Source organism: Crocodylus siamensis, chromosome 12, assembly GCF_052110815.1.
Source record: "Crocodylus siamensis isolate JL-2025a chromosome 12, ASM5211081v1, whole genome shotgun sequence".
NCBI classification, from domain to species: domain Eukaryota; kingdom Metazoa; phylum Chordata; order Crocodylia; family Crocodylidae; genus Crocodylus; species Crocodylus siamensis.
The window spans coordinates 39,130,320-39,157,766 of record NC_143406.1 but is presented as its reverse complement, the minus strand read 5'-3'; the positions used below and the strand labels follow the sequence as shown (position 1 = coordinate 39,157,766).

At 39.2% G+C, this 27,447-nt stretch overlaps 1 protein-coding gene across 2 annotated transcripts in view; it reads right to left on the bottom strand.

Annotated features, from left to right (window-relative positions):
• TRRAP (transformation/transcription domain associated protein) overlaps positions 1-27,447 on the bottom strand; it is a 138,112-nt gene that overhangs the window by 44,446 nt on the left and 66,219 nt on the right. For both annotated transcript variants that reach the window (XM_090023203.1, XM_090023204.1), the window contains exons 44-57: positions 25,243-25,456; positions 24,454-24,579; positions 21,549-21,695; positions 20,161-20,363; positions 18,388-18,509; positions 17,025-17,238; positions 15,111-15,290; positions 14,328-14,474; positions 12,973-13,092; positions 12,383-12,670; positions 11,216-11,353; positions 10,711-10,823; positions 9,880-10,015; positions 15-206 (exon numbers count right to left, since the gene is read on the bottom strand). In XM_090023203.1, coding sequence (XP_089879329.1) covers positions 15-206; positions 9,880-10,015; positions 10,711-10,823; positions 11,216-11,353; positions 12,383-12,670; positions 12,973-13,092; positions 14,328-14,474; positions 15,111-15,290; positions 17,025-17,238; positions 18,388-18,509; positions 20,161-20,363; positions 21,549-21,695; positions 24,454-24,579; positions 25,243-25,456 — 2,340 coding nt within the window. The remainder of the gene's footprint in view (positions 1-14; positions 207-9,879; positions 10,016-10,710; positions 10,824-11,215; positions 11,354-12,382; positions 12,671-12,972; positions 13,093-14,327; positions 14,475-15,110; positions 15,291-17,024; positions 17,239-18,387; positions 18,510-20,160; positions 20,364-21,548; positions 21,696-24,453; positions 24,580-25,242; positions 25,457-27,447) is intronic.

The following is a 27,447-nucleotide window of genomic DNA, read 5'->3' as shown; positions in this document are numbered from 1 at the left end:
CCTTTTAATCTCACCTGGAGAAGAGGAGTGTGAACGTGCGACACTACATGAGGGAGCCTTCGCCATTCCCGAATGGCTAAACTGCTTGCCATTTCTACCAGGCGCTCAATAAAGTTAAGTTGCTGTTCTTCAGGATGGCAGATTGCCAAGTATCCTCTGTACATGTTGACTTTCCATGCCATCTCTTTTGGGCAGCTTAACTCCACCTAGTAATGAAACAAAATTTGGTGAAGAAAAAACTTTATGAGAATGCAGACTAATTTTCCCCCTCAAGGAGAACAAATTAGCCTGAACCGCCAAAGGCAGACTGCTTCTAGTAGAAAAGCTAGGTGAGGCAAATCTGCAGTTCAGACACACCAGGCACACATGGGAAACCACTAAGAGAAAGAGAGGACTTTCCTCCTAAAATTTCAGTTAGTCGTGCTAGATACAGTGGGTAATTTAAAAAAAGTGTATTTTCAGCAAAATGCAGTTTTCAATAAATTACTTTTAACTATATTACATGAAAGTTAACAGCACCGATCCGTTCGATTAGTTATCCTCAGACAAAAACATTCCGAAAAGGTTCGCCCTTTCTGTTTTTTTAAAAGGGTGGATGCCAGTCACTTGCATCCTTTCATACTCGTCGAATACTAGCAACTAAATAGAAATTAGGGCATTGCGTGCAGACCTAAACAAAGGCTGTCTGCACAGTAAACTTTCGGTCCTTGATAATGACCCATGAGCAGTGTCATACGCCAGCCAGACTGTTTCCTATAACAAAGGCAACAAGGCCAAAGTCACAGCCATGCAAGTGGCTCTGCAGAGCTAATCAGCCAGCCTGAAGCACCACTGGAGTACAATGTCGGTGCTTCCTTTGTACGTTCTTGCAGGATTAGAACTTAAATCAGGCAGAGATAAATACATGTCCTCCAATTAGACACACAGTAATTCCATCACTTCTCGCCCATCCTTCCGCCTCTAAGGTAGAGGGCTCATGTGCTATTCCTTCTTCATTCATCCATGGTCAACCCCACCTTTCTAAGGATTTCTATGCCCACAGAAGTCTGCACTCCTCCAATGTTTCCCTGCCCCATGGTTATGCCACTGCACATAAGATATATTCTTCCTTCTGTCCCAACCCATCCCACCCAAGGAAAAGCTTTCTAACATCTCCAAAATACCAATAATGAGGAACTTCAGCTTCCTGAAAATGGTCCCCTGCATACTAGCACATAGCATAGGCACCAACTGCCTAGCTGGTAGAGTCCATCATTCAGTTTTTATGAGAATAAATAGCTGACAAATTTTTTAAATACTCTAGCACTAATTATATTGTTCATGTCAAAACAGCATTTAAAACACAGGTGCTCAGTCAAAGTGACTTAACATGAATAAGGAATACATTTTAAGCTATTTTGAGGGACTTGTGCTGTGCATCATCTTAAAATGCAGAAATAGCAAAATGACAGCTACAACTCAGTTTAATAGCTGCATGCTGTACCTACATAAATGCTTTGGAAATAGTCTGTGGAAGAGTTGGCAAACTCATTTGAAAAGATTTTATTAAATTAAAGAGTGTCCATTTAAAATAACTTATCAATATTTGCCAACAACTGATAGCAAAATGGCTCCCCTGAACATTCAAATTTCCCATTGTAAAATTTCCCATTCGGACTGACGTATTGCATAAGATTCCAACTAAACTGACTTTGGTCTATTTTCGTTAGCTTAAAATGTATCCAAGGAGTCTCCTTCAATGGGTTATATACTGTATCTTAATTATTTTAAACATTGCTTCTGCTTAACCTCAACCAGCTATTATGACTGAACCAGGAAAGAGAAGCTGCCAGATAGCAACCCTACACTTATACAATGAAAACCATCTTTTTTATTACATTATATGCCGGAACATTAAACACAATGGCAATGCGAGCAAATGGAAATGAGTCTTGGGCCCTATCAAAGGCCACTTGGTATTTTAATAGCTCAATTTTAATAGGAGATTATTAAAACTATTTCCCAAAGATTTAGGAAGACTAATATATAGCTACCATCTTTTCTGACCTCTCCCTATGGATCAACAGTGGAACGTCATAAAACAATACATTTAATATACAAGCTGTTCAAGCTCAGATTTCAAAAGGGTGGTACAAATGAATAGGCAAAGTGAAAATAGTAAGTAGAACAGCACAAAATCAATTATTCTTTCACATCCTGCTACTTGTGAAAGCCTGTTTTCTGACACTGTTACATGAATCCGACTAAAGCCACAGAAGCTCAATTTATAACTTCAGTATTCTCTCCAGCCTGTCAGTAAGTGACTCATTACTGAAAATATCTCATTTAATATAATTCCAGCTAAAGTGTAACTGCAGTCGCTGGTGATTGTCACATTTACTCAACTTGTTAGTCATCAACAATAGATCCCGTCAGACATGATCAATTCACTCAGTTTCAACTCAAGGATTAAAATTTACTACATGATGTATTCCTTATTTTACAGCTAAAGAAATTTCACTGCAAGTGTTCTTAAGAGTTTCTGTATAATTATTCAAGATTTTGTACATACCTGACCAAGACAGAATGAGCTACTGGTTTTAAAGACAGCAAACAAAATTCTAATTCATGTAGTAAACGTACCTGATTTATTCTTTGTAGGGTTGTACTCTGCAAGAGAGCACCACAATTTTTTGATCTCTTACATGACAAATCAAATATTTAAACCAAATATTCAGTTCTAGTTACCAGTAGAGTTAAAGGGAAAACTTCAACCTCTTACACTAAAACAGCTTGACAAGTTCAGTTTTGGGTCCTTACAAGCCAACACTGCATTTCATTATCCAAAAAAATGCTTAGCTTTTGCTGTTACAGCTGTTGAAGGAGTTATGCTTACTCTGGAGATGTACATGACATAGCACATTTTCTCATAAGAAAATTAATAATCATAATAAAGCAGAGTTTGTGGCTACCCAGTGTACAGGGCCTGAATCTATAGGATTAAAGAATGCTCAGCGCTCTGAAAACATTAGGAAATCAAGACAAATGCAGTCAATACTTGAATGGAAGTTACTGACATTAACAGCTTTTTAGTTAAGGTTGTTGGGCTCAGAAACTGAACCAATTATTAAATTAGTATTTAATTTAAGTAAGGGTCTACTCATTCTGGCTAAATCCATTTATGGCATAAGAAGGAACAGCACAAGTTTCTGCACAGAATTCTCCAAAAACAATTGAATCGTGACATGAAATAAACCCGTTATTCTAGTCCTTGGCCTCTTACGTAAAGACCGTCAATCACATAAGCCATGTACAGACATTCGGTTTCTCCTGGGGAATCGCTGCTCTCCCAGCAGAAGCCACAAGAGTTCAGATGTCCAGGCTTTTTCTCCCAAAGTAAAAATGGTCACTCCAAGAGAAAAAATAACCTCGGAACTACCAGGGTTAAACCACCTCCAGGAGAGTTTCTAGTGGGAGGGAGTATGTGCACCAGTCTGTCTTCCAGTATACCCCCTTACAGAGACAGTGGTCAGAACAGGTCCCTTCACAATCCCCACACTATACTGCATGGAAACACAGGATGACTGTGGTCAGCCAATCAGGGCTGCCCTATGCATTGCTACCATCTGTTGCAAGGCAGTCAAAGAGGGCCTGCAGAGCACACAGATGTGTGTATGGGGGGTCCCCATGCCCGCAGTGTCAGCACAGCAAGCTCTCCACTCTTCAGGGCCTCAGCATTTGAACATTTGGACACATGGCTCTGGGTAAGTTTTTCTATCAGGTTAACAAACCCAGGAGAATCCTCCAAGATTAGTGTAATGTGTGTACATACCATAGTGACTGTGACATGCAGAACAGCAAACTCCTTTCCACTCGTGACTTAGGGTGCTGGGTTCAATGTCTGGTTTAAGCGACTGTACCTACCAACTAGTCTCAGCTCAACAAATGTAATCAACAATAAAAAGCATAATTGCTTTTTTAAAACAAAAAAAATTGCACTAACATAAAATGTCTGAATGATGGTTTCCTATTCAAAATAAAACAGTAAAGAACCCATTCATACAACTATGCAGAAATAAGTGTACTGCAATGGACAAATCAATATTATAGCGAGGTTCTCAAGGAGTCTAAGATACTATACATACAGTTATGCTTTAAAGAACTGTACAAAGGTACTGAAATCCCTCCACTGCACAACACAGACTCTTAATAGGTGACGTTCAGCATATTTTGAGACTGGGCTGTGGCTTTAAACTGTCTAATCAGGGAGGCTTTTGTACATGGAAGACTTCCTTCCCCTTAAGTCAAATGTATTTCTATCTGCACTATACCTGTATAGAAAAAGGGAGTCACTTTTACAACGTCCAGCAACCATCTGGTGTTATAAAAATCTACCTAAAATGCTACATTGCCGACTTCTGCTCCATGGAGAAAATGCAATTCCATATTTTAGTCTTTAAAAGAGCTGTTTTCCATGTGCAGCAAACTCCTATGCATCCTGACTGCTCTACAACAGCCACAATTTTAGGACACATGCATTCATCAAGCATATGGATAGCAAAGACTACATAGTCTCTTGAGTAGAAAATAGGAAAGGATAAGAGGAAGGTTAAGTGGTGTACAAGTACATGTGGTTCAGCCAAATGGATTATAAACCAAAGCAATACTAACTCCATAATGAAAATCAGGAAGGCCAACATTAGGCAGTGGCAAGCAGTATATTTTATCAATTGCTAAGTGAAAAATAAGATGATTGCACTCCCCCTACACAAGCACCTTACCTACATGGAAATGAAACACAATACTGGTTCCATTTACAGAAATATAGCATATACAGGGAAATCACACACTTAATTTTGACTTCTTTAAAAATAAACAAACAAATCAAACATACTTGCAAAAGTCACATTTTAAACTACAAGTACTGATTCAGAAACTTACTACTTTGAACACATTAACATATTTTGAACTTACAGCTGAAAGACTAAATTTGATTTAAAAATTATAGCACATCTGAAGTTTTGAAGGTTATACCTTTCCACATTTCCCTACATATACAACATGGAGCAATTCCCAGTAGCAATGCTGCAGTGCGTAGCCCTGTATTTGAGTTTCCATTAGCAATGCTAACTCAAAGCAGTATCACTCATTGTTAGAAATCGGTAAGTTGATTAAAATTACTTTCAGGGGGGAAAAAAATTACCATAAATTGTGACAGTTTACGGATCATTTAAAAAGTTGGCGAACAATTAAAACTGAGGAAAGAACTGCTCAGGTCCCTTGTAGATTTTAAACTAAATCAATTTGAATTTTTATAAAAAGGCTATCTTCAACTACCAATTCTTCCTTAAAAGTAGCCTAGACACTTTACACATGAAAGCATAAAAGCAAAACAACACTGTTTACACATAGTATTGTGTGTAATCTTTTAATCTTGGCTCCTTGTCCTAATCCCTTTGCCCACACAGTCCAAATTTCCCAAAACACTACAATTCCTTGTCATATTGGGCTCCCTTTCCATCTTCGCCCTGTTCTCCAACATCGATTCCAAGTCTCCTTGTCCAGCTAGTCTTACACTTCCCCCTTCTCCCAACATATGCATAATGCAGTCAGCACTAGAAGCTATGAAAAGCCAGAGCAAAATACCATCTCCAGAGATTTTTAGCTGACAATGTTTAAGAAGTCTTTACTGAGTGCGTGTGCGTGCATGTACAATTTTTCAAAGGCTTATCACTTAGCCAAATTTAAGCAGATGTTATGGGAATAACAAAGGCATATTCCTAATATAAAGACCACTTTATACCAAATTGGAGTTCTTCTTCCAGGTGCTCACCAAGGCATTTCCAAGAAAATAAAGCAAAAAAAAAAAAAAAAGAAGAAGTTAACTGTGGTAAAAACATTTTCCCTTGTGTCATCCTAGGACTGTTTTACCTAGTAATCCCTCCTCCCCCCACAAAAAAACCCCCATAACCGTTCCAGGTGGACACTCATCATGGATACATTTCAGCCAAAGTACCCATAATTTCCTACACTTAAAGTAACAGAAAACTATGTATCCTGGCAGGAAATGTCAAGATAACTAAATAGCAGGAAGTGCCACCAGCGCTGCCTATAACAGTCATTTAAAAATCCAGTTTAGGGGCTATTTTTAAAAAAAAATTCTGTTCATGAGTCTCATTTAAATTAACAGACTCAACATGAAGATAAATAAAAGAAGAAACCTAATAGTTACTTAGCGGTGCAGTTTGCTTACTTTTTATTTAGAAGAGGGTTTGGTTTTTTTTTCATTTAAACAAATGTGAAAAAACCCAAGTATGTTAAACAGTTCGCTGACAGGTCCCAATATAGAGGTATCCCCCCCATCACCTTATGCCACTGCAGAGCATAGCCATATTTAAAGGGCAGAAAAAAAATAGAGTCAATATATTCCAAACATGCAATCAAAACTCATCTCCTGGCGCACAGGAAGTCTGCAGCTTCAGCTTGTGTTGATTCCCACAAAAATACAATAATATTGACTAGCACGATCAAGCAACATGCGCCAACTGCAAGCTTATTCCAGCTCTTAAGCATATGGCTTCTGTTTAAACAGCACATGAATTTCACGTATTGCTAGTGTGATTTCATTTGAAGTTATTATGATGCTTACGTTAAGTTATCCATCATTACCTAGAGTTTCAGCATTTTGCTTTTATGTCCCAAAACTGCTTTTAAAGTCGACTGGTCCAAGGCAGCTTAACATTAAGGGACCCCTGAGATCCCTCCCAACCCTATAATTCTATGATAAGAGGATAGAGGGGAAAGCTATACGGTATCAATCAAACTCAAGTCCTGACACCACAAATCCTGTAGTTGGAGTTCTACACTAATGGGGAAAAAAGTATGCTTGGGTAAAATTTGGGGACGGCTGCTCTGTGATACCATTTTTCCCCTGCACTGCAGGCTGTCACAGGCCCTAGACATGCCTGTTGCTTTAAGAAAGGAGAAGGCTCTGGAAGATGCCGAGTCAGCAGGCAGGAGAGCACCTGACTAGAAAGGGGCGGGGCTTACCCAAGTGATAAGCCCAGGGCCAGACTGGGGCAGGCAGGCTCACCCTGGCCAAAAGTGCCTTTTCTTTTTTTGGTCAGTGGGTGCTGTGGCAGGCATTAAAAAAAAAATTAAAAAATAAAAATATAAATCATGGCACTTTATCTTTAACACAGCACATTCCCATGTCATGCCCAGGAGAGGCAGCATGGTACTTCTACCTGGAACTACAGCATCTGTAAAGATCGGGCACTTTAGTGGGACTTTTTTGGCACTTTTATCTATTAGCAGATTGAATCACCTTCAGCTAAAGTGCCAAAAGCCCTGCTGAAGTGGTTATTCTTTATAGACACTGTAAAGCCAGTCTGAAGTCACGCACTGCCACTTCTGGTGAAGTGTGCGGTTTTTTTATTTAGTTTTTAATCTACAAACACCTCCATGGATGCTGAGCACCCACTAATTTTTTTTTCAGCAGATGCTTGCGCTCCGGAGCACCCATTGAGTCAGCACCTACGACCCTGGCTGCTGACATGGAAGGAACTCCTAAGCAAGCAGCAGACACAGGGAGACTCTCCACTCCTAGGGGTAAGAGAAGACAGCCTTAGAGCCAAGGTCCAGTGGTTTAGGGACTGGGACAAGAGGTGGTGGTGGTGGTCTCAACCAACCCAGAAGCAGGGCTGGGGTTCCAGGGGTCAGGACTTGAGGCTGAGTACCATGGCCAGAGAGCCCGAAGCAGGCCTGAGGCACTGGGCTGCCCAGGGGAGCCAAGCATAGTTAAGGAGCAAAGGATAGGGGTGCCCAGCAGAGCTGCACCAACAGAGATTTTTGCAGCTGACACCAATAGCTGATTTTTAAGGAGGCATATCAGCCGATACCAATCTGATTTCCGATACCCAGCCTGGCAGTGTGGAGAGGTGCCTCCAGCTGATAAGTCTGGTGTGGTGGAAGGGGAAGGGGAGGGGGAGGGACTGCGGGGGGGGGGGCAGATCAAGGCCCCCGCGGTGAGGGAGGATAAGGGGCTGGGGCAAGCGCTGCCCAGGCGGGGCAGGGTGGGCATGGCACAGAGCCATGGCTCATATGGGAAGCACGGGGAAGGGGGGGCTCCCGCCGCTACGTGCCACTTGGCTGGGAGCCACTGGTCCAGCACCTCATTCAGCACACGCCTGCTTGTCCAGTGCCTCCCGCTGCTGTTCCCGCCACTCGTCTGGGAGGGCAGGGAAGAGTACGTATCGGTGCAACCCCAGATCTGCACATGGCAGGACAGGGTGGGCTGGGGCCAGGGCTGAATCAAATCTCTTCCCACAGCCCCTTCCCAGGGCAGCTCCACCCCACCAGGAAGAGCTTGGTGGGAGCTGCCAGACCAGCAGCTCCCAGCCAAATGGCGCAAGCCATCCACCCACCTCGCACCCCCCGGACGAGCCGCAGCTCTGTGCCGCATCTGCCCTGCCCCAGGGCTGGGCAGTGCTTGCCCCAGCCCCTGCCACAGCCCCACACACTCCCTCACTGGGGGGTGGGTGCCTTGATCTGCCCCTAGCCCCTTCCCTCCCTCCCCCCTCCCCTTCCAGCACACCAGACTAACTAGCTGGAGACAGCTCTCCACACTGCCAGGCTGTGCTGTGGCTGCGTGCATGCACGGGCCATTCATCAGCTAAATTACTGGCTTGATATGGTCGATTTCCGATATAGTAAATTTTCTTTATAAAAATCGGTGCTAATCCAATATCGGACCGATGCATCGGTGCACCTCAAGGTGCCCAGGTAACCGATTTAACCGATGTAACATAGGGACCCAGGGCACTGGGATACCCCTGGGGACAGACACTTACTGAATAGGGCACAGCATGATCAGTAACATGTATGAGGCACAGGCATGGTATAAGGGGTAGCTGAAGCAACAAGAGCAGAGCAGGGGCCAAGTGGCTACTGCGGGGGGGGGGGGGTGTTATGGCCACCCCTGGGATCAGTGCCTGCTACACAGGCTTACTTTCAGCAGAACTGAATGCTGACCATATATGACAAATATACATACTACTTCCGATGTAAACACATGCACAAATATGCCCATGGAACAGACTTGGAAAAATAAACTTCCAAGGAGTACTCACAGAAGCAACAGTTAAGAAGCTTCACCACTCTCGGGATATACTGAAATCCAGTTATTTTATTTTATAATCTAATTAACACTGACAGCAGGGGTTGAGTGTTCTTTATTTTTCAAAATCAACAATTTAAAAGCACTAGCACCACAGAGAATGGGCTTTTTCATTTTGAAGATGAGAGTTTAGCTGCAACTTATCTAGTCTTAGTTTAATTGTCATAAGCTCACCCTGTTCCCCAGAAACATGGGTTTTTCCCATCCTTATTTTTCCTGCCATTATGCACATATTTTTATGTTTAATTTATTCCCATAAGAAGCCATTCTCTGAGGGGGAAGGAGGAAGAGAGATGGGGAGTTGCACTATGTGCAGCACTACAAATGCCCCTTCGAGTTTCCCTATATATCTCACTGAAGGTACTGGTAAACTCCTTAGCTAGCCATTCATTGCTTTTTACTAACTTGGCACCACATCCTTTCACTCACCCTGGCAACTGCTACCCTCTTATGAAATATCAATTCTGAATCGTAATGCAACTTTATACAGAGACATAAAAAAAGACAGAAAAATAAAAGAGAATTAAGTTTGTCTGCTAAAACAATGCGCTCTATTTGCCAAAATACCCAGCTAGCTATATACTATATCAAAGAACATCCCCAAAGAGTAGATTACTGCTTCTGTGAAATGAGCTGTAATGCCAACTTAGTTGGAATACAATCAGCACAATGAACAACAAAGCATTATCACAGCACAGTCTCAAAGAATAAAAAAAATTTACCTGCACCAGTGCCTCCTTCATAGCAGTCCAATTTGAAACTCTCCATGCACATTCTAAAACTAAATAGGGATTTATATGGCCCTTTGACTGGCCATACTCTGTTAAAGGTTCCCACTGGTTCAACTCCTTTGAACAGCTACAAACAACAGAAAATGTGGTTAAATTTGGTTTGAAAAAGCCAGAGTTTGTTAACGGACTCTAGTTCATATCAGAATAGCCTGTGTGTTCATGAACATTTGAAAAGTGGTTATTGGACACTGCAATGGCTTTTAAATACATTGCACAACTAAAAAAAAAAATACTTGAATAACCATTACACAGAATATCTATGGTAAGGAAAAGAATGCAGTTTCTCCCCCAAAAGACTGATTTTTACAGGGAAAATTAATTCAGGTGTTTCCATTAACCATACATTATTCTTCTCTACTATTTTAGGTGCAATAGTTCAAGAATTTGTTGTAATAGTAGCAGTAATAATATTTTCTATTCTTGTAAGTTGCACTGCATTTTAAATGGCCTTGGTTAAGTTTTATTCTAATAATAAATATTCAACATCACCAGATTCTTTTCTGTTGCTTAGCAGCATCAAGCATTGTTATAGCATATATTTAAAACTCAGGTATCATTACTTTTGGACAAGCTGAAAATACAAAGAAGAGCAACTGCTATGATTAGCCTTGCCACAGTCATCCATTTTGTGTTGATGATTCAAATATTTTTGATAGCCTTACAGTAAAACTGAAACATGAATGCCCAAACATTTCTGGGAAGAAAACAACATTATATACTACATGGCACAGGAATAAAGCTGCATCAGTTTTAAGAACTTACCGGATCCAATGGTCTTCCCAGAGTTGATACTCAGGGAAGATTGAAGGGGAAGCATTATTTCGTTCATGTTCTTTTTTGGCTTTTTCCATTGCTTTTTCATAGGTTTCTTGTGCCTTTAAAAAAAAAAAAAATCCAAAAAAGTTTTAGCTTCCCAGTTTATCCAAATATGCAATAGACTATTTTTCACCATATCATTTTTAAAAGGAACATACGATTTTCAATAATCTTGATAAACGCCAGGATAAAATCAGACAGGAAGGTTAAACATTGTAATATTTACACCCTTATGCCACTTAATAAAATTAGGGAGGTACTGAGGGAAATTGCTTTCAGCTGTATTTAATTTCATCTTATCAATGTACCAGCTGGTTTTATTATAACACTTCATATGGAAACAGTCTCAAATTTGAAAAGAAATTTCAACTAGTTCTCATTAGCAAAATACTAATAGTTAACCTACATAGATCAGCTTTTAGTAGATGTGTTTATGTTATAAGAATACTACCTGTTCAAAGAAGCCATGCTGCTCATAGGCTATAGCAGTTGCTGTCTCAGGAAATTTACAGCGTTTTTGCCATAGTCCAGCCCACATATCCTCCTCTTGTAGCAAAGAGTAAAGCTCAGCTAGGGAATCCAGTATTTCCTAAAGATACAACAACAAATCACACATTCTTTTAACTGCTGTAATATTTAGTATATTTTTCGTTTTACCAACGGTACATCTTACACATTGCAAGAAAGCTGACATATTTTGTACTAAAGCATATGATCATCAATATTACATCTAATATATTGTAAATGACAGAGGAAGATGACCATGTACTCCATTTCTAGAAGTGCTATTTCTTGCAAGGTATCAAGATAAGGTATTTTTTTAAAAACCTAGAAGGCACGTAGTCCTTAATTAGAAAATATTTTTTTAAAATAATACGTTAGATTTCCATCGTTTCCCTCCACAAACTCAGGCTCAGGCTCCGTATTAACCTCATTTGTGCTACACAACCAAACACACGACAGAAGACTAATCAAGAGGATATTAGCATAGCACACTATTTGGGACTCAGTTGTACAATTTTTCAGCTGTCTGTCGATATGTTAGTGCCAACTAAAATCAGCTCATGGTATTCAGTGCAATCACCAATTTATATTGTATTAGCTAAATCAACTCATCGGTCATTTTCTACCAACCTAATTTGCTAGCGATGACATCCCAGGGTAGGAGAGGGGAGGTGTATGTAGTTCTACCTGATCTCTCTCAAAAGCAAAAAAACAGGTGGGTCTAGTCCCAAAGTGTTGTAAAGAATTACTAACAAAAGCTGATAGGAAAGGTGTACTAAGATAGGGAAAAAACCGGAAGATTGCTGTAGGCAAGAGGTAGGTAGAAAAATGAGATGCGTTGAGACAGTATATTCACGTGCACATGGAACAAGCATTTTTTTTCACTAAATTAAAAATAACACCACACATTAAAATAAGAATGCCAGCAAGTCTGTAACACCAGATGCCTGGAAACTGATTTTAGATCCAGTTTGACAAAGGGTAGCAAAAATCGTTTTTCTGCTTATCTTCTAACAGTGCCTGCAGGATGAGCGCCAAGTATCAGAAATAGTGTTTACAGAGAACAAAGAAACACACATAACTTTATTAATTTCCTTGTAAGTAGTTTAGTTACCTGTTGAGGAGGGGTTATGCTTTCCTGTTCATAGAATTCTGTTGTCTGCTTAGGTTTAATCTGAAGGCTCAGCCCTTTCTCAAAGGCCTGATGCTCTAGCATCAGCGTGGAACGGAACCAGAGGTTGTGAGTTTTACCCAAATATTTTAGCACGCAGGGCCGAATAGGAATGGGAGGCACACATTGAGACATTGCTTCCACAAAACAATTCAGGGCACTTGGTTGGCAGTCTCGTTGAACTTGATGGCTACCACTGCACAAGAAAGGGCTTATTTCTCCTGCCAAGGCCTGAAAGGAAAAACAGACAAAATGGAAAAGAGTCATTGCCAACACAGCATAATATATGTGACAACTTGCTAACACTGTTCAGATTATGGGATTTTCATAAGCAGTTAAAATCTGAAAAGGTTAACGCCTTCAGAAATTGGATAAACTCATTTCTTTAAAAAACTAGTATAAAACATAAAAGCGTCAAGAAACACTGGAAATTAAACTCTTTCTAAGAGAGGGAGCACGTAATTAGGCAGACATATACAATCTACTGAAACACCAAACAAAAGGACTTGGGGAGGGGGAAGAAGGGTTCTCACATGTTGTTGTCTATCCGATAAGATTTTCCACAATCGGGAGAAAAGCTGAATCCAAGTCTTCTCTGCTAATGGTGTAGAAATATGACACAACTGAACAAAGGCACTTAACAATGCTCCAGTCTAGAAATAAAAAGAAATGAGAGTAAAAAAAATGACCAGGTGGGAGGGGGGAACTGAAGCCTTTTAATAATCTCACACCATGTAAAACCTACTAGAACATATCCCAAAAACTCATGTGTCATAGTCATACGTGCACAGTCACAGTACAGTGCTTCCCAATTATTACATTAAATTATCAACATGATTTCTGATGTCCTGCAGAATAAAAGCAACAATAATGAAATAAAATATAATTTTGTATTTCTGAAGACTCTAGTTCATGACTATAAGCTGTTGCAAAGAATCTGGAAAAATCTGTAGACTGCAAAAGAAAAAAAAAGTGTTGCTGACTTGAATATTCAGACAAAAACAAGAAGGTTAGCTGGACAGAGCTGCTGCTGCGATTAGACAATTTACTACAAAACACTATAAACTATTAAAACCCAACTGCATGTCTAATCTGTTACCAGATTTTACTCCCCTTTTTATTTTAGTATCTAATTTGAATTAAGGCAGTAGTTTTCTTATAGAAAAATTCAAGATAAACTCAAAAACAGTTGGTGGTTCTTTAGAAACCTTAATTAACATCCATCAAGAGATAATGAAGCTAGGAACAGTCATTTAACTTTCCTACAAAAACACACATTTTCAGTACACCTTCAAGAATCGGTACCAGCAAGAATTACTAATTTTCACATACAAAGTAACTGAAAAAAGAGTCATGTCAAGATCTAGAAAAACTTAAGCAATTTTATTGTTGCTTAGGCTCTCAGTTCCTAAGTGCATAATTTATCCACGCTTAACTTCTTGATTTGGTCGCTCAGAGCTCTACTCTTGTGACAAATCTCATAGCAAGACAGAAAGACAAGGAACTGTTGCAGTAGCTGCCATCAATAAATGAGAAGAGGAAGAGATCCACATAAAACCGGCTGCAAAGATGACATTTTGAACTCCTAAGTTCTACTGTTCCAGAATTCAGTCTATCTGATTTAATAGAAAAGAAACAAAATGATGGGATGTGGCGGAAGATGGAATTAGACATTGAGAGAAGAGACCCAGACAACAGCCTCTCACTATAAAAACTCAGGCATTTAAAATTCCTATATTAGGTAGCTATGGAATGACACTAGATTTTAAAAGCCTTGTAAATATGCACAGAAAAGTTAACCCAATGATTTTTATTGGCATAGTGGTTTGGAAACTTCAGTCCTTCTACAGTGATTTTCACACTGCACCAACCAATGACCTGTACCAACCTTCACTTCTCGAAGAGAGTCAAGAAACTTGTCATGCCTGTTGGTCAACATGTGCAGCTGGTTGCCTATGTCCTTCTCAGAAAGTTCTTTGGTCTTAGGTGTACTGGTCTGATCACCAGGAGCCAACTCAATGTCAATTTCTACATCCTATACAAAAAAAAAAGTAAACACAGAACAACACCCTCAAATCGCTGTTTTATTTCTGTATAAATACAAGAGAGCATTTGACTCAGCTTCAGCCTTCAGTAGTTTTTAAGACTGGGAAATTTAATTTGCAGTGCGAAGAGAGACTGAAGGAAGAACCAAGACTGTTTTGGTGACACAGCAGTTAATAATCTTGCTGTAGCTCCAGATAAAAGTGACTCAGCCACATATTAATACCTGATGATTTGGGCCAGGGAGTCAACAGTGATGTTGGCCATATCACAGGCTTGTGTTCTGTTAGCTATAGAAGCTGATGTGCCTTACTCATGCCTCTACTTAGCCAACTCGGCTGCAAAGCTTAGCCTTTTTTTTGTGTCATCTAAATGCACGATTAGAACAGAGAGAGGAGGTAGGATCACAGGAGCCAGTAAGGAGAAAGGTATTAAACTCTCCTTTAACATGTTACTGTTAACAGTTAGGCCTATTTGGCTTCATTACTGAATGACACACCATTACTGAATGTCAGCATACCAAGATGCATACAACAGTTCACACCAACTGCGATGTGTATAGACTGTGCTTGTTGAGATATCAATGAGGAGAGAAGGTATTTTCATCTCCTGACAAATAAAAAATTACCTCTTCTTTGGATTCACTGTTTTCTCTTTCTCGAGGCTCTTGTTTGACATGAGTTACCATAGCAAATGCTGCTCGATCATGACTGTCAGCTAGGTTGATAACATTAGTGATAGATGGGAGCATTGCACCCTGACAGCTTGTCCCAATTGTGGTACTTCTCTCGCACACTGCCAAAAGGAGCTAAGATATTTTAAAGAAAGACAAAAGTTGTAACACATTCTGCATGAAACGTAAGAAAACAAGACATTCATTTATTGCTTATTACACCTTTTCTTCTTGCCTATAGCATCATTAAAACCTCCTCAGACCAATGGTGGAAGGCAAATGGATTGAAACAGATCCAGTTACCCATTAGGAAGCAATCTTCAGCATCAGGCTAATCTGAATGAGTCCAAGTTTTACCACTCACCAAAGGAACTCCTCACCCCTTAATTTCTGGCCCAGGTATGACTTTTCTCAGTAAATTTTATTAAAAACATAGGTGAGTTTGATAACACTTCATATCTCACTTTTGCTTTTAAAAACAAACTCAGACAAGTCTGTATTAAAAGGAACCAAAGATTCTGACTAAGCACATGAACAAGAGGAAAATTCAATTACATTTCCTGCGACGCATGTTCAGGTACAAAAAGGGCAACAGGGAAGGTGAGGAGGCAACAAGCTGCCTAGCAACCGGCAGCATACTGATACATGAGCTCACGATACAGATGTCTGGTCACTAAGTACCATCTCTGACCCTACTAGAAGGACCAAGGCTTGAATGAGCATGGAGATACTAGCATTTTATTTTTCTAGAGTGGGTTTTCCAAGCAAAGACTGAGGTTTATCAGTGCAGAAATCTGCACTCCTGCTGTTGTATACTTGCCTCAGCAAGTAAGTCAATGAGTTCCCATTCCCAGTGCAGAACCTCATTTGAGGCCAGTGAATCTGCCTTCAAGGCTGCTATTTGATTATTAAACTCCAAATCTATACATACTATATTATATTGTACTAATATATATTATACGTTGGTACTATATAAGTATATCAGTAGGAGAGAGAGAGAAATAATCAAATAGCAGCCTTGACTGAGATATATCTATATAGAAATCTTAATCTATATCTAGATATCTGGCTATCTAAGTATATAAAATACATTAGTACAACAAAATATGAGACCCCATAAGGTCACTATAGGAAAGAGGGGGTTTTTTTTCCATCTAAGCTTTATATTTTTATGGAAATGAAATTTAGTGCCTTCACATTTATACAGTACCTACAAAAAAGTTTTTCATTAGAACACGACTTGCCTAAAAGATGTGGCAACTCCTACTGTTCCCCATCTTTCAGCAAGTAGCTCTGTTTGAGCACCAGAAACTAATACCAGAATTGCTTTATGCTTAGTAATTTTATATTTATTTTATATAAAAAGTCTTCTAAAGTAGTGATTTAGCTCCATTTTGTTTTAGACAAAATAATTTCACACCACTGCAATCCTCCATAAAATGTCACAGCAACACTTCACACATCGTATTCTTACTGAGGTATCTTCTTAAATTCAGTCTGCCATGAAGATTCTCTCTCTAGTCATTTTTGTTTAAAATAAAAAATTCAAGCTGAGCACTGATTAGACATTTCCCTAGTGAAAGTGAAGCATTACAGGTTCAAAATAAAAGCCACAGGAGTCCATAGATAAATGGAGTCATGAAGGTGGCTAAGAGATTTCCCATGTATCAACTTTTCAAGGTTTATGCGCTTTGTATTTGCTTTAAAATGCAAGAACTGATAACTCAGGTTTCACAGCTTTGATATTAAAAGCATCATATTTCAAGATGCACTTTGCCACATTGCATCCACAACTAGACCAGGAAAACAAAGAGCAAACAAACATTTCTAAAATTACAGTTACACTTCTGATACAAGTGGGTTTCATACCTCAATGCACTGCTTGATCCAAAAGTGGTTTCCCATTGCTTCCCAATTTTGAGAACAAGTTACGTAAAGCAAGCGCTCATAGACACGACGCTTCATGGAATTGTCAAAGACTTCAAAAAATTTTGCTCGGATGAGAGGCTGAGCACATCGGAGTCCAGAAAGGAAGGCAGGTTCAAGTTTAGCAGTAAGCTCGCTGCCCGAAAGGTTCTCATCCCTAGGAGGAATGCATAAGCAGTTGATAATAGTAGGAAGCCCTTTCAGTGATCTGGCTATTTTCTTCATCACATGGATATATTTTTCTGTTCTACAATTTTCCAACAGATATCAGAAGCTTACTAATGCCTAGGGTTAAGCACAGCATTGTCTGCTACCAAAAACCTTGAAGTTCTGGGCTACCAACCACCACCATTATCCAAGTCCTTTGAGGACATTTTATGTAGAGTCAAAATCAGAAAAAAAGCAAATACCTAAAAGACCCAACATGCCCAATGGGAGCCCCTGGCTACGTACCAAAATTTTTGCAACCCTACTGCTATTGGGCTCAACTAAATAAGTATTATGTTAGTTTCTTATCTTGGACACCACTTGCCTAAAGGGTACAAAGTAGGAATACTGGTTGCAGCGACCATTGCTGGGTTTCATAGACACCTTTTTGACCCCCTCCCACATACACTTCTAAGTCTGTATGTATACAATGCTAAGTTACTGGAGACAATATTGTGAACCAGGTGATTCACATTGCCAGGTAGAAGTTTGAGAAAGATGGTCAAAAACCACTGCTGGAGCAGTGAAATGATATGAAACTCCCCTCTTAAGTAGCGAAAAACCGATGATTGAAAGTTGAATCTCATCTCCAGCTCCAAGCATCACCACACAAATAAACATCACCAGCATAGGCAAGCCAAAATTTGTACTAGAGCAGCCCACCCTTGCTTAAACTATGTAAATAAGCTCTAATTACAATCTGCTGACTGTGCTGTCTGCCACTTTGTTAGCAGGCCATGAATGGCAAAAAGACAAACCCCCTTAATGAAGGCAAGATCAACAGAGAAGCTTAACAAATGGACAACGGGGGGAGGAGAAACATATTTTAGCAGTTATCACTGTATCTAAAACCTGACCAATTAAAAGGATGCCCCACAAAATTCTCTCCTTGCTTCTACTGAGGGCTATAAAGAAACTATCTACCCACAGTTCTAACATGAATACATAAATATCTTCATTCCTGTCTCAGTCAAGTGAAACAACTGTGCATTTAATTTAAAAAATTACCCTTAAAAGATAGATGGATTGTTATAAAGGTCATATATAATACAAATTATGAACCAATAAGCTGCAATACTTGATTAATAGCTATAATTACCTATAGACATAGTTAACAAGGTCCAGAAACTGGGCATTTAATTCAAGGTCTTCTGGAAAACGCTTTTCAATATAGGTCATCATTTTCACTAGCAAAATGGACTTCTCCCGGAGAGTAGGTGTCTGCATTAAAAGAAGACATGATTCATTTTCTCAATTCATCTTTAAACACAAAAAGCAATGGCATGTCCAAAGTATAATTTCAACCATTCTATACACCATTTTTTCTACTTTTAAGCACCTGAAACATGACTCAGAAGGCCCCCACCCCCTTTTTTTTTTTTTTTTTTTTTTTTTTTTAGGGAAAATAATTTAAGTATTTACAGTTTATGGTTCTAGTATACAACTACAGCAGATGCTTAAAATCATTAACAGTTAAAAACAAGTTTAATTATTTAATTACCACAAAAACTGTGACTAACCAGTGGTAACACAAAGTACAAATAAATAAACAAATAAATAAATACTTTGTACTTATACACTAGGTCACACAAGCTAATATTACAGGGAAAAGGATGGCAGACAGACAAGTATCACAGAGAATGCTGTACTAAAGATGTGAAAACTTCCTACAGTTAAAATAATAGGCAACTGGGACTTCACAGGAGAGAAGTAAAAAGGATTTGGACCCAATGCATGAAAAAAGGCTTCATGTACACATACCACTAAATACAAATATGTAGCCTCAGAGAAGGGAACAGTTTTTGTAGTTTAAGCTTTAGAACATGCATTTTTTTAAATTTGAAATTAAACTCTAAGCCTGTGCTATCAATATTTTATACCTTGTTCACTGCTAAATTGTTTTTTAAAAAAATAGGATTTTTTAAAATCCTTTATTTTTTAAAACATTCTTTAAATATATATACATACACACACATGCATTTTATATTCCTAATGAATTTAAGAGGAATATGACATAACCACCATTGAGATAAGGTTATCTAAAAGTATTCCACTACTATATATTTTAACTGAAGAAACTATTAATCCAGGATAACTTACAAGATCCAACACTGTCTTTTAGATAGGTGCTCTTCTTTCCTTTAATTTCTTTTTCCTTAGCAAAATAGTATGTTTGACCAAATAGAGAATGTAAATCAATACAGTGCTCTAGTTGCTTTCGCTTGGAATCCAGGGAATTCAAAACTTTACAGGAAACATTTGAATTTGCAAAATTAGGTCCTTAAAAATCGTTCTCTCTTTGTCAAGGGCTAAGTACAGTCAGTCAAAAAGCCCAAGGCTGAATTGATTCAATCTTCACAGGTCAGTCTCAGCTGCGTAGATTGAACTGATGAGCAAGTAAACAGACATTCACTTTTGATTCTGGAAATGCAGCCACGTGCCTGCAGTGGCTCAGACCAGAAGTCGAGGGGCACTAGAGCACACCTCTCTGCTCAGCTGGGGCAGAAAGCTTGGGCCAAGGCTAGCCTTCCCACCTGTGAGAGAGGAGCAGGGCAGGTGCAAAGCATCCTGGGATGCTGGGGGACTGTGAGTTAAACTTGAATATGGAGGGGATCTGGGACAGAAGTTCAATAAACCAATTTAACCTAAATCAGTAAAGTCTGATACTGCATCCATCCAGGTTTATCTGAACCCGGTTTCAGCCATTTTGAAAGAGGTTTATATGCACTGAACTTGTGTTGTGATACAGATCTGAACTGGTTTCTGATCACTTATACTGGTTGTGTAATTTCTGTCCCTAGCCCAGAAGAGTACATGGGTTTTATTTATTTAGTATTTAATTGCAACGACACTTAACTCTGTTCAACTTTACCTGATTGGCTGCCATTGGAGAATTGTTTTTCACCCACTCTTCCACTATTTTTACCACTGCACGAAGAATTTTGGCATCAGTAGATTTTTCAATCAGCGATGTTAAAATTGCTTGTATAAAGTTTTTCCTCATCTCCATGCTCATCACAGCAAGACGCGTTTTCACAAGATCCAAACTTAGCATAACCAGTTCACTTGTACCTGCTAAAGACAGCAAGAAAACAAAGTAAAAAAACAACACAGCAATACAATTTTAAAATCACCTGTCAAGGGAAAAATGGTTTCAATTTTAATTGTAAATTAGCACTTTCTAGATCTAACTTTATTAACAAAGCTAATAACCCTCTTCCTCCCCAACAGCAGATGAGAAGCCCAACACACATTTTATAGAAGAAAAAAGGAAAGAGGCTGCAGGTAAAACTGTAAAAATATCAATAGTGGAAAAAAAATATATTACCATGGATACAAGTCTCTATAGGCAACTATTTTTGACACCACTGCATTCCATTCCCAATTAAATGGGCCACAGTGTCCTTCAGAAGAACCTTCCCATTTAATACTGCCCATCCAAAAACAACTCACAAGCAAAACCATATTTCAGTAAGTCTTTGGCAAAAACATTTATAGCATACCAAATAGTTATATAAAGCACGAATAACCAAAACTTAACTTGGCAAATGAAAGTACTTTGCAATACAGTATTCTTAATCAGTTGTTTCCTGACTTGTTTAACTACCGAACCTAATAATTTGCTACGTGTTTCTCAGCGATTAGCAGAATCTGCAATGTTTTAGTCTCTTTAATTAAAATATAGGTTATAAATCCCAAATTGGAAGCGTTTCTTAAAAACAATTTTCTTCAGTAGCTTAATCATTAATGAATACATTTGGTTCTTTAATAGCACTGTATTTCTTTAGCACTGTTGGTATTTATATGCAGCTCATTTGAGAATAGGCACAACCTTGCCTATCAGTCACTACTGTAAGACAGTAACAAGGGCACAAAACTTCAGGGAGCTGATTACATAGAAAACTGTTATTAGCATACTTCAGTTCAATTTATAACCAATGAAAGGAGAGACCTGGTAACACGTTATGGAATTTTGAAAGGTTTAATTTTAAACACACTATATTTCAAATACCTGAATCCAAGCAAGTGATATTTGGCTTGTTTTTGTTTTTTAATCAAGTATTGAAGACCTATAAAATGCTATTTTTCCCATCAATTTTTTCAACGAGATTGCTCATTTTTAATTACATAGTTTCCAAGTTACACAATGCCTACTAATTTTTTTTTTAAATGACAAAGGCAAAACTAGCTAACAGTTATTTTAAAGGTTAAGTGGAGATTACATTGGCTATCATAGATTTGTAAACAGTAATGTATTACCCGTGTTTGCTTCTGCTGTTCCTGCTGCAGCCTGTGGATTTAAATGTTCCCTGACCATCTTCTGCAGAGATCGCATAAAAACTGAAATCAATCTGTCTATGTAGCTAGGATTGTTACTACATGCAGACTTCAGAATCATTAAAGTACCTAAAAATACAAACAAAAGCCTTTTTTTAAAAAAAATGAAACTTTTGTCATTAAGAATTTATTTAACCAGTTATCATACCTTTGCACATATCCTATCAAAAGGAACACGAGATACCCTAATTTTGGACAGGGGGTTGTTCTACTTTGGGAAGAGATACGCTACTATTCATACTACAAAGACTTGACATCTATATAAGTTTCTGCTGGCAAAAGCTATATTCTTTTATTTACCGCTCACTCAGTATGCCTTCCTCAAACAGAATTTAAATTCTGCTTTAAAAAAATTAGCAGTTTTTCAAAAAGGGACATACAGGAGCTATGCAGGAGCTGCATTTAGTATGTTCCTTAGCAAGTCGGTATTATGACAAACATTGATTCCCCCATCAAACTGCAGTTAATGCCTATACAAACATACTGGACACAAGTATGGAGTTTGAGGCTGATCTGTCTGTGCTGATAGAGAACAGCTTATTATCGTATTTACCCAAAACCAAGATAACTCTGCATTTAAGACAACCCCCAATACTTAGATTCTATATGTGGAAAATTTATAAATGTGTTATAAAACTTTCCAAGTACAGAATTTAATTATTGGAGGGTCATCTTAAACTCGTCCCCCATATTGTTGCAGCAGGGAAAGCAGTGTCAGGGTGCAAGCTGGAGGAGGAAGAGCGAGCAGCTTGCCCCCTGTTCCTCTAACACTCATTTGCCCCTCCTCCCTGCCCCTGCTTATCTTGCTCTGGCAGACTCTGTCCCTGCTCAACTCTGCTTGTGCACAGAGCACGACCTCAGCCCCACCCAGCAGCAGCAACAGCAGTGTGACACCCCCAGCTCCTGCCTGCCACTTCATACTCGATTTCAAGACAAAGGGCTCCCCACCCCACATATTAAAATGGGGAAAACAACCTCATCTCGGTATCAGGTAAATACAGTATATCAGGGGTTGTCAACTGTGTGTCTGTGTGGGTGGGGGGGTATGCATACCTGTAGGGGTACTGGAAAGGTCCTAGGGGGCATGTGGGGGCAGGAACGGGGTGCCATCTTCCAGGAGCAAGACAGGGAGAGGGTGGAGGGGAAGAAGGTGCATGGGCAGCAGCATCCCTTTGCAGGCTGCACAGGTGCCACCCAGCCAGCTGGATGCGGTGGGGAGCTTGAAGGCGGCCACTACCACCCTGTACTGCCGCTGCCACCCATCACCCCACGCCACCACACACCACTTTCCCACAGCCAGCCACATGTGTAACCGGGTGGGGAAGCGCATACAAGTTCCCCGCCCCATGTCCAGCCACTGTCACCAGAAGAAGGGGTACACTTCTGAAAAAAGGTTGAAAACCCCTGCAGTATATTTACAGCTATACTGTTATACATATATGTTATACTGTTATAGCTACATATGTATATATACATATATGTTATAACAAGACAAACAGATATATTATATATAGGTGTAATGTGTGTGCGTGTGCACGTGTGTACACACACATTGCTATACAGCTATATCGTTACATCTGTCTAGATGACCTACAGAAACAGAGTCAGGATTACAGCCTTATGCCTCAAAGCAGCTTTAAGGCATCTTTGTAATTCACACACTTTCTAAAACCACAGCTATTTTGGGGTGGGGAAGAACAGGGGTATTGTTACTAGAATGACCAGATGTGCCTTAAAAGTATTATTGCTTTTCTCCTTCTCCCTTCATTTTCCTGAATTTTAGCACATTTTCAGATTTTGCATCTCTGTTTTTATGAAGCATCTGTAAGACATACTGACACAGAATGAACAGGAGAATTTAACCTTGGAGATCACTGGACAAAGGATACAAAGCATCTTTCTTGGTTAGCATGTTGTACAGCACATCCTGACACCTGACAAATAGGCAATTCCCAAAGCAAAATTACATCTGTCTACACAGACCACAGAGGCGGATAGTGAAGGACATTTGCCATTTAGAGCAGCAAGCCTTCCAAACCCGCACAATTTCAACTCTGCACTGGTTCCTGACAGGACCAATTCTGTGCCAAACTTGGTACAACTTGCCAAACTAGTTACTCCAGTATGGCTCCTTTGTAGTCAAGAGTACAAATCAGATCTCTCGTAGTTTAATGAAACAAGAAATCAGAGAATCTGTTCTAGAGTGCGCATAAATCCACTCAGAATTGTTATATTTTGAAAAGCATGCTGTTTTTGCAACATTCTCTTGTTTTGATTCCAAATTTGGAAGAAAAAAAAATGTTGTATATGACATAAATAAGCTAATGGAAGTCTTCATACAAAAACCCAGACTTCCATTAAAAAAATATAAGACATATTTGCAAGAATGTTTATACATGTTGTTTGAAACAGTTTTATCTCCAAAAAATAGTAGCTGTAAGATTTTGGCTGGGCCAAGTGAAGGTTTCAAGAACTCTTACTTTGCATCATTGTTAAAATTTGAATGCCTCTCTTTTCTGTGTGCCTTCTAACTAGGACACCTATACAGCAGTCAGTCTCCACTTCCAATACTTATCTTCCAGCTGCTAGAGGGTGACAGAATGCAATGAGTCCTGTAGTCTTATTCCTCAAGGCTAACAGCCTTCATCCCAAGGTCATTTCTACATTAAGATTCCCCAGGGCATCTCATAGCACTATCTACATGGCCATCAGACAAAACCCATTGTATCAGCTTCCCCTTAACAGAAAATAAAATAAAGCCTAATGACAAAGAACATAGTGTATCAAGCCCATTTATACACATTTACCAGAGGAGAGGAAAACTCACCAAAGAGCTGGGAAGGATTAGCATTAGTGGCCTTTTCGTAATTAGTAAGCCCTTCATAAATAACCTTCCCAACTGCGGCATAGAGGCACTCCAACTCTTCGTACTTTGAAGCAACGCTTGAAGTACCTGCAACAGAAGTGACAAAAACCCAAACTAAAAACCATGCTTTCCAATTCTAATGTCCCCCAGAGAACAATAAAACAATACGCAGTTACAAGGGCACCTATACCTTCTGTAAAAGTACATTGGTAAAATGCTGCTGACACGGTAAGGGGATCTCTGAACTGTGGGTAAAAAGATTCACTCATACCCAGTATACAACACACACGGATGTTGTGTTCTGCAGAAGCTGATATAAATGAAGTTGGTAGTGATATGACAGGATTGACTCTTGTCAATTGTTCCGTGTTACCCACAGCCTCTCTTTACACCCAATTTCCCTTTCTTGTTTTAGGGAAACAGTAATGTTTAACAACTGAAAAACTGCATTTTCAAAGCAGAAAAATGATAATTGCAAAAGACATTAAATTTATAGCAGGCATTCCTTGAGCCTAAGTAATAACTGCCACAGGTCATTAAGTTTTTATGTCAATGGATAATGATGTATTTCACATGCTTACTTATTTCAACTTTTTTCCCCCCCATAGAGGTTGAAAGTGCAAACTAAAATGGACCATAAAATGCAGAACTTATCAAACAAAAGATTAACATATTCTGAAGTGTTCTAACCCCACCCTTAAGCACTTCAGTTGGGTAGCAGAAAGAAAAAATGAAGAAAATACCACATACTTGGTTCTGTAGGGAAAATACCCATTAAACGAGAAAGCAGACTATGGACAGCTCTCAAAACCTTGGTGTTTCCGCACGTCATGCAAGCTGCTACCCCTCGCTGCAGGGGTTTGAAGCTACTGAGGACAGCTGGTGGCTGCAGCACAGTTAACAGGAAACTTAGGACCTCTAACCCAGTGCAAATGTTGGCAAAGTTAGCCTGATTGGGCTGTTCCTAAAAGAACACACAGAACAAAAAAAATAAAATAAAAAAAAAAAAGCGCGTTAGGGCAGATATATTAGTTAGTAGCAAACCTACCCGAAATCTACAACATGACTCAGGCTTTCACGTTAGAAAATTTCAGTTTTCTTATAGCAGCTACATATACTAACGCTGCAAATTATGTGATGTTATAAATATTTACTTGTTACTAACTGAGAAACTCATCACTCACAGCTACACCTCAAAGTCCTACCAATTTGTCCAGAAAATACTTTGGTTAATTCAATGTCTACGGTTAGTCATTTCCAAATGTACGTGCATCCTAAATCACAGTGGCATCTGCTCCTGATCATTAGTGCTCTGACCACCTCCACCCCCAAAAGCCTCTGTCTAGCCAGATGATGCCAGCAAAGCACTGGATGCGTTTAGCTTTTCTTGGCTCAACAAGACAATCAACCATTTCATTTCTGTGGAATTATCTTCTATTTTGGCAGCAAGTGCAGAAGAGGGCAAAGCAAAAAAAAAAAATCTATAGATTATTATTTTCCTTCACCATAATCATACAATTCTTACTCAGCAAGCACTCTGAATTTTTCCAGTAAGAAACTGCATATTATACATTCATCTGTAGGACCATATAATTCTCACATAATGAGCAAGAATGCATACAACTTGCACTCAATTTTGTAACATACTTTTTTCTTTACAACACTGTCCAAACTCATTTTCTGCTGCATCTCAATACAGCATGCAAAATTCTCAGGACATTAAAAGTGTCTAATTACTGACAAGTCAGTCCTGGATCACTGCTAATTTTCTTGGAGTGACAGCTTATCCAGACGTTACTGTACCCAAAATCTGTTTTCTTCCCCCCAGATTTCAACATTATAGCGGGTTGTGGAGCAGCAGAGAAAAATGGCCCTCCCCCTGGGCTAGGCAGAAACTAGTGAAGATATTGAGCTACCTACCTGCTTTTAAGGCAGGTGGTGAAGAGAATACCAGAATTTTCTGATGGGCCTAAGAATAGGACTTATTAGCAATCTGAGAACTTTAAACTGAGAAAAGGAACACTTTAAATTAAAAAATCCTAGCAAATAAAAATTCTGCAAGCCCACTCTCTCATTCAACAAGATAATCATCATCACCCTTTTAATAAATGAGGCTGTATGATTTGATCTACTAGAAAGGAGGAGATAAAACATTACCCACGTACTGCACGTTACTGTAGCACCGTGATGCCAGTCATGACCTAGGGCCTTAGCAAACCAGACATTTTGTGGTTTACAATATTCTACCCTAGGCACTTTACAGGTCTAAGGGATAAGTACCAAATGAACCTACCCTCTCAGGGGGAAGGGGTTGGCATCTTAACTACTGGATTCTAATTGTCTACGATAAACAAGATAAAAATGAGAAAGTAGAAAAATTTGCAAAGGATAGCAAATTAGAAAATTCCTTCTCTAGAGCTTAAAGGGGTTGAAATAGCAGTTCAGAGACTAGACACTTGGAATGGTTTGATCCTCTAAAAACTGTTCAAGAAAGCGGCTTTATTGCCACCACCATTGTTCTTCTAAATTTATATATTTATCTGTAAAGTGGGTGCTTAGCCCTCAGGAGCAGTACCCTGAATACTGCATGTTGGCTCTTCCCTTGCCTCCTATACAGAAGTCCCCAGTACAAGCCTCTCTTTCTTACGTTTCTTTCAGATAGATCAGGGAACCTCGTCTTAATGTTTCTGCTCAGCCTTTGACATCTGGCAAATCCTGTAGTCAGTAAATATACTGGCATTGGAATTACTCAAATCAACTAAAGGGGGTGGGAAATAATCCTTACACAGGGCTGAGCATGTTCCGGTGTTTCTTTTGTACGATGCAAGTGACTTGCGTGCTGAATTATAGCTAAGCAATTCTGCCTGTTTCATGCTGTGTGGAAAATAAAGCTGAATGCTGAATTAAATGGGAATTCCCACTAGTGAAGTTGTACAGTTATTTGAAGAAAATAAG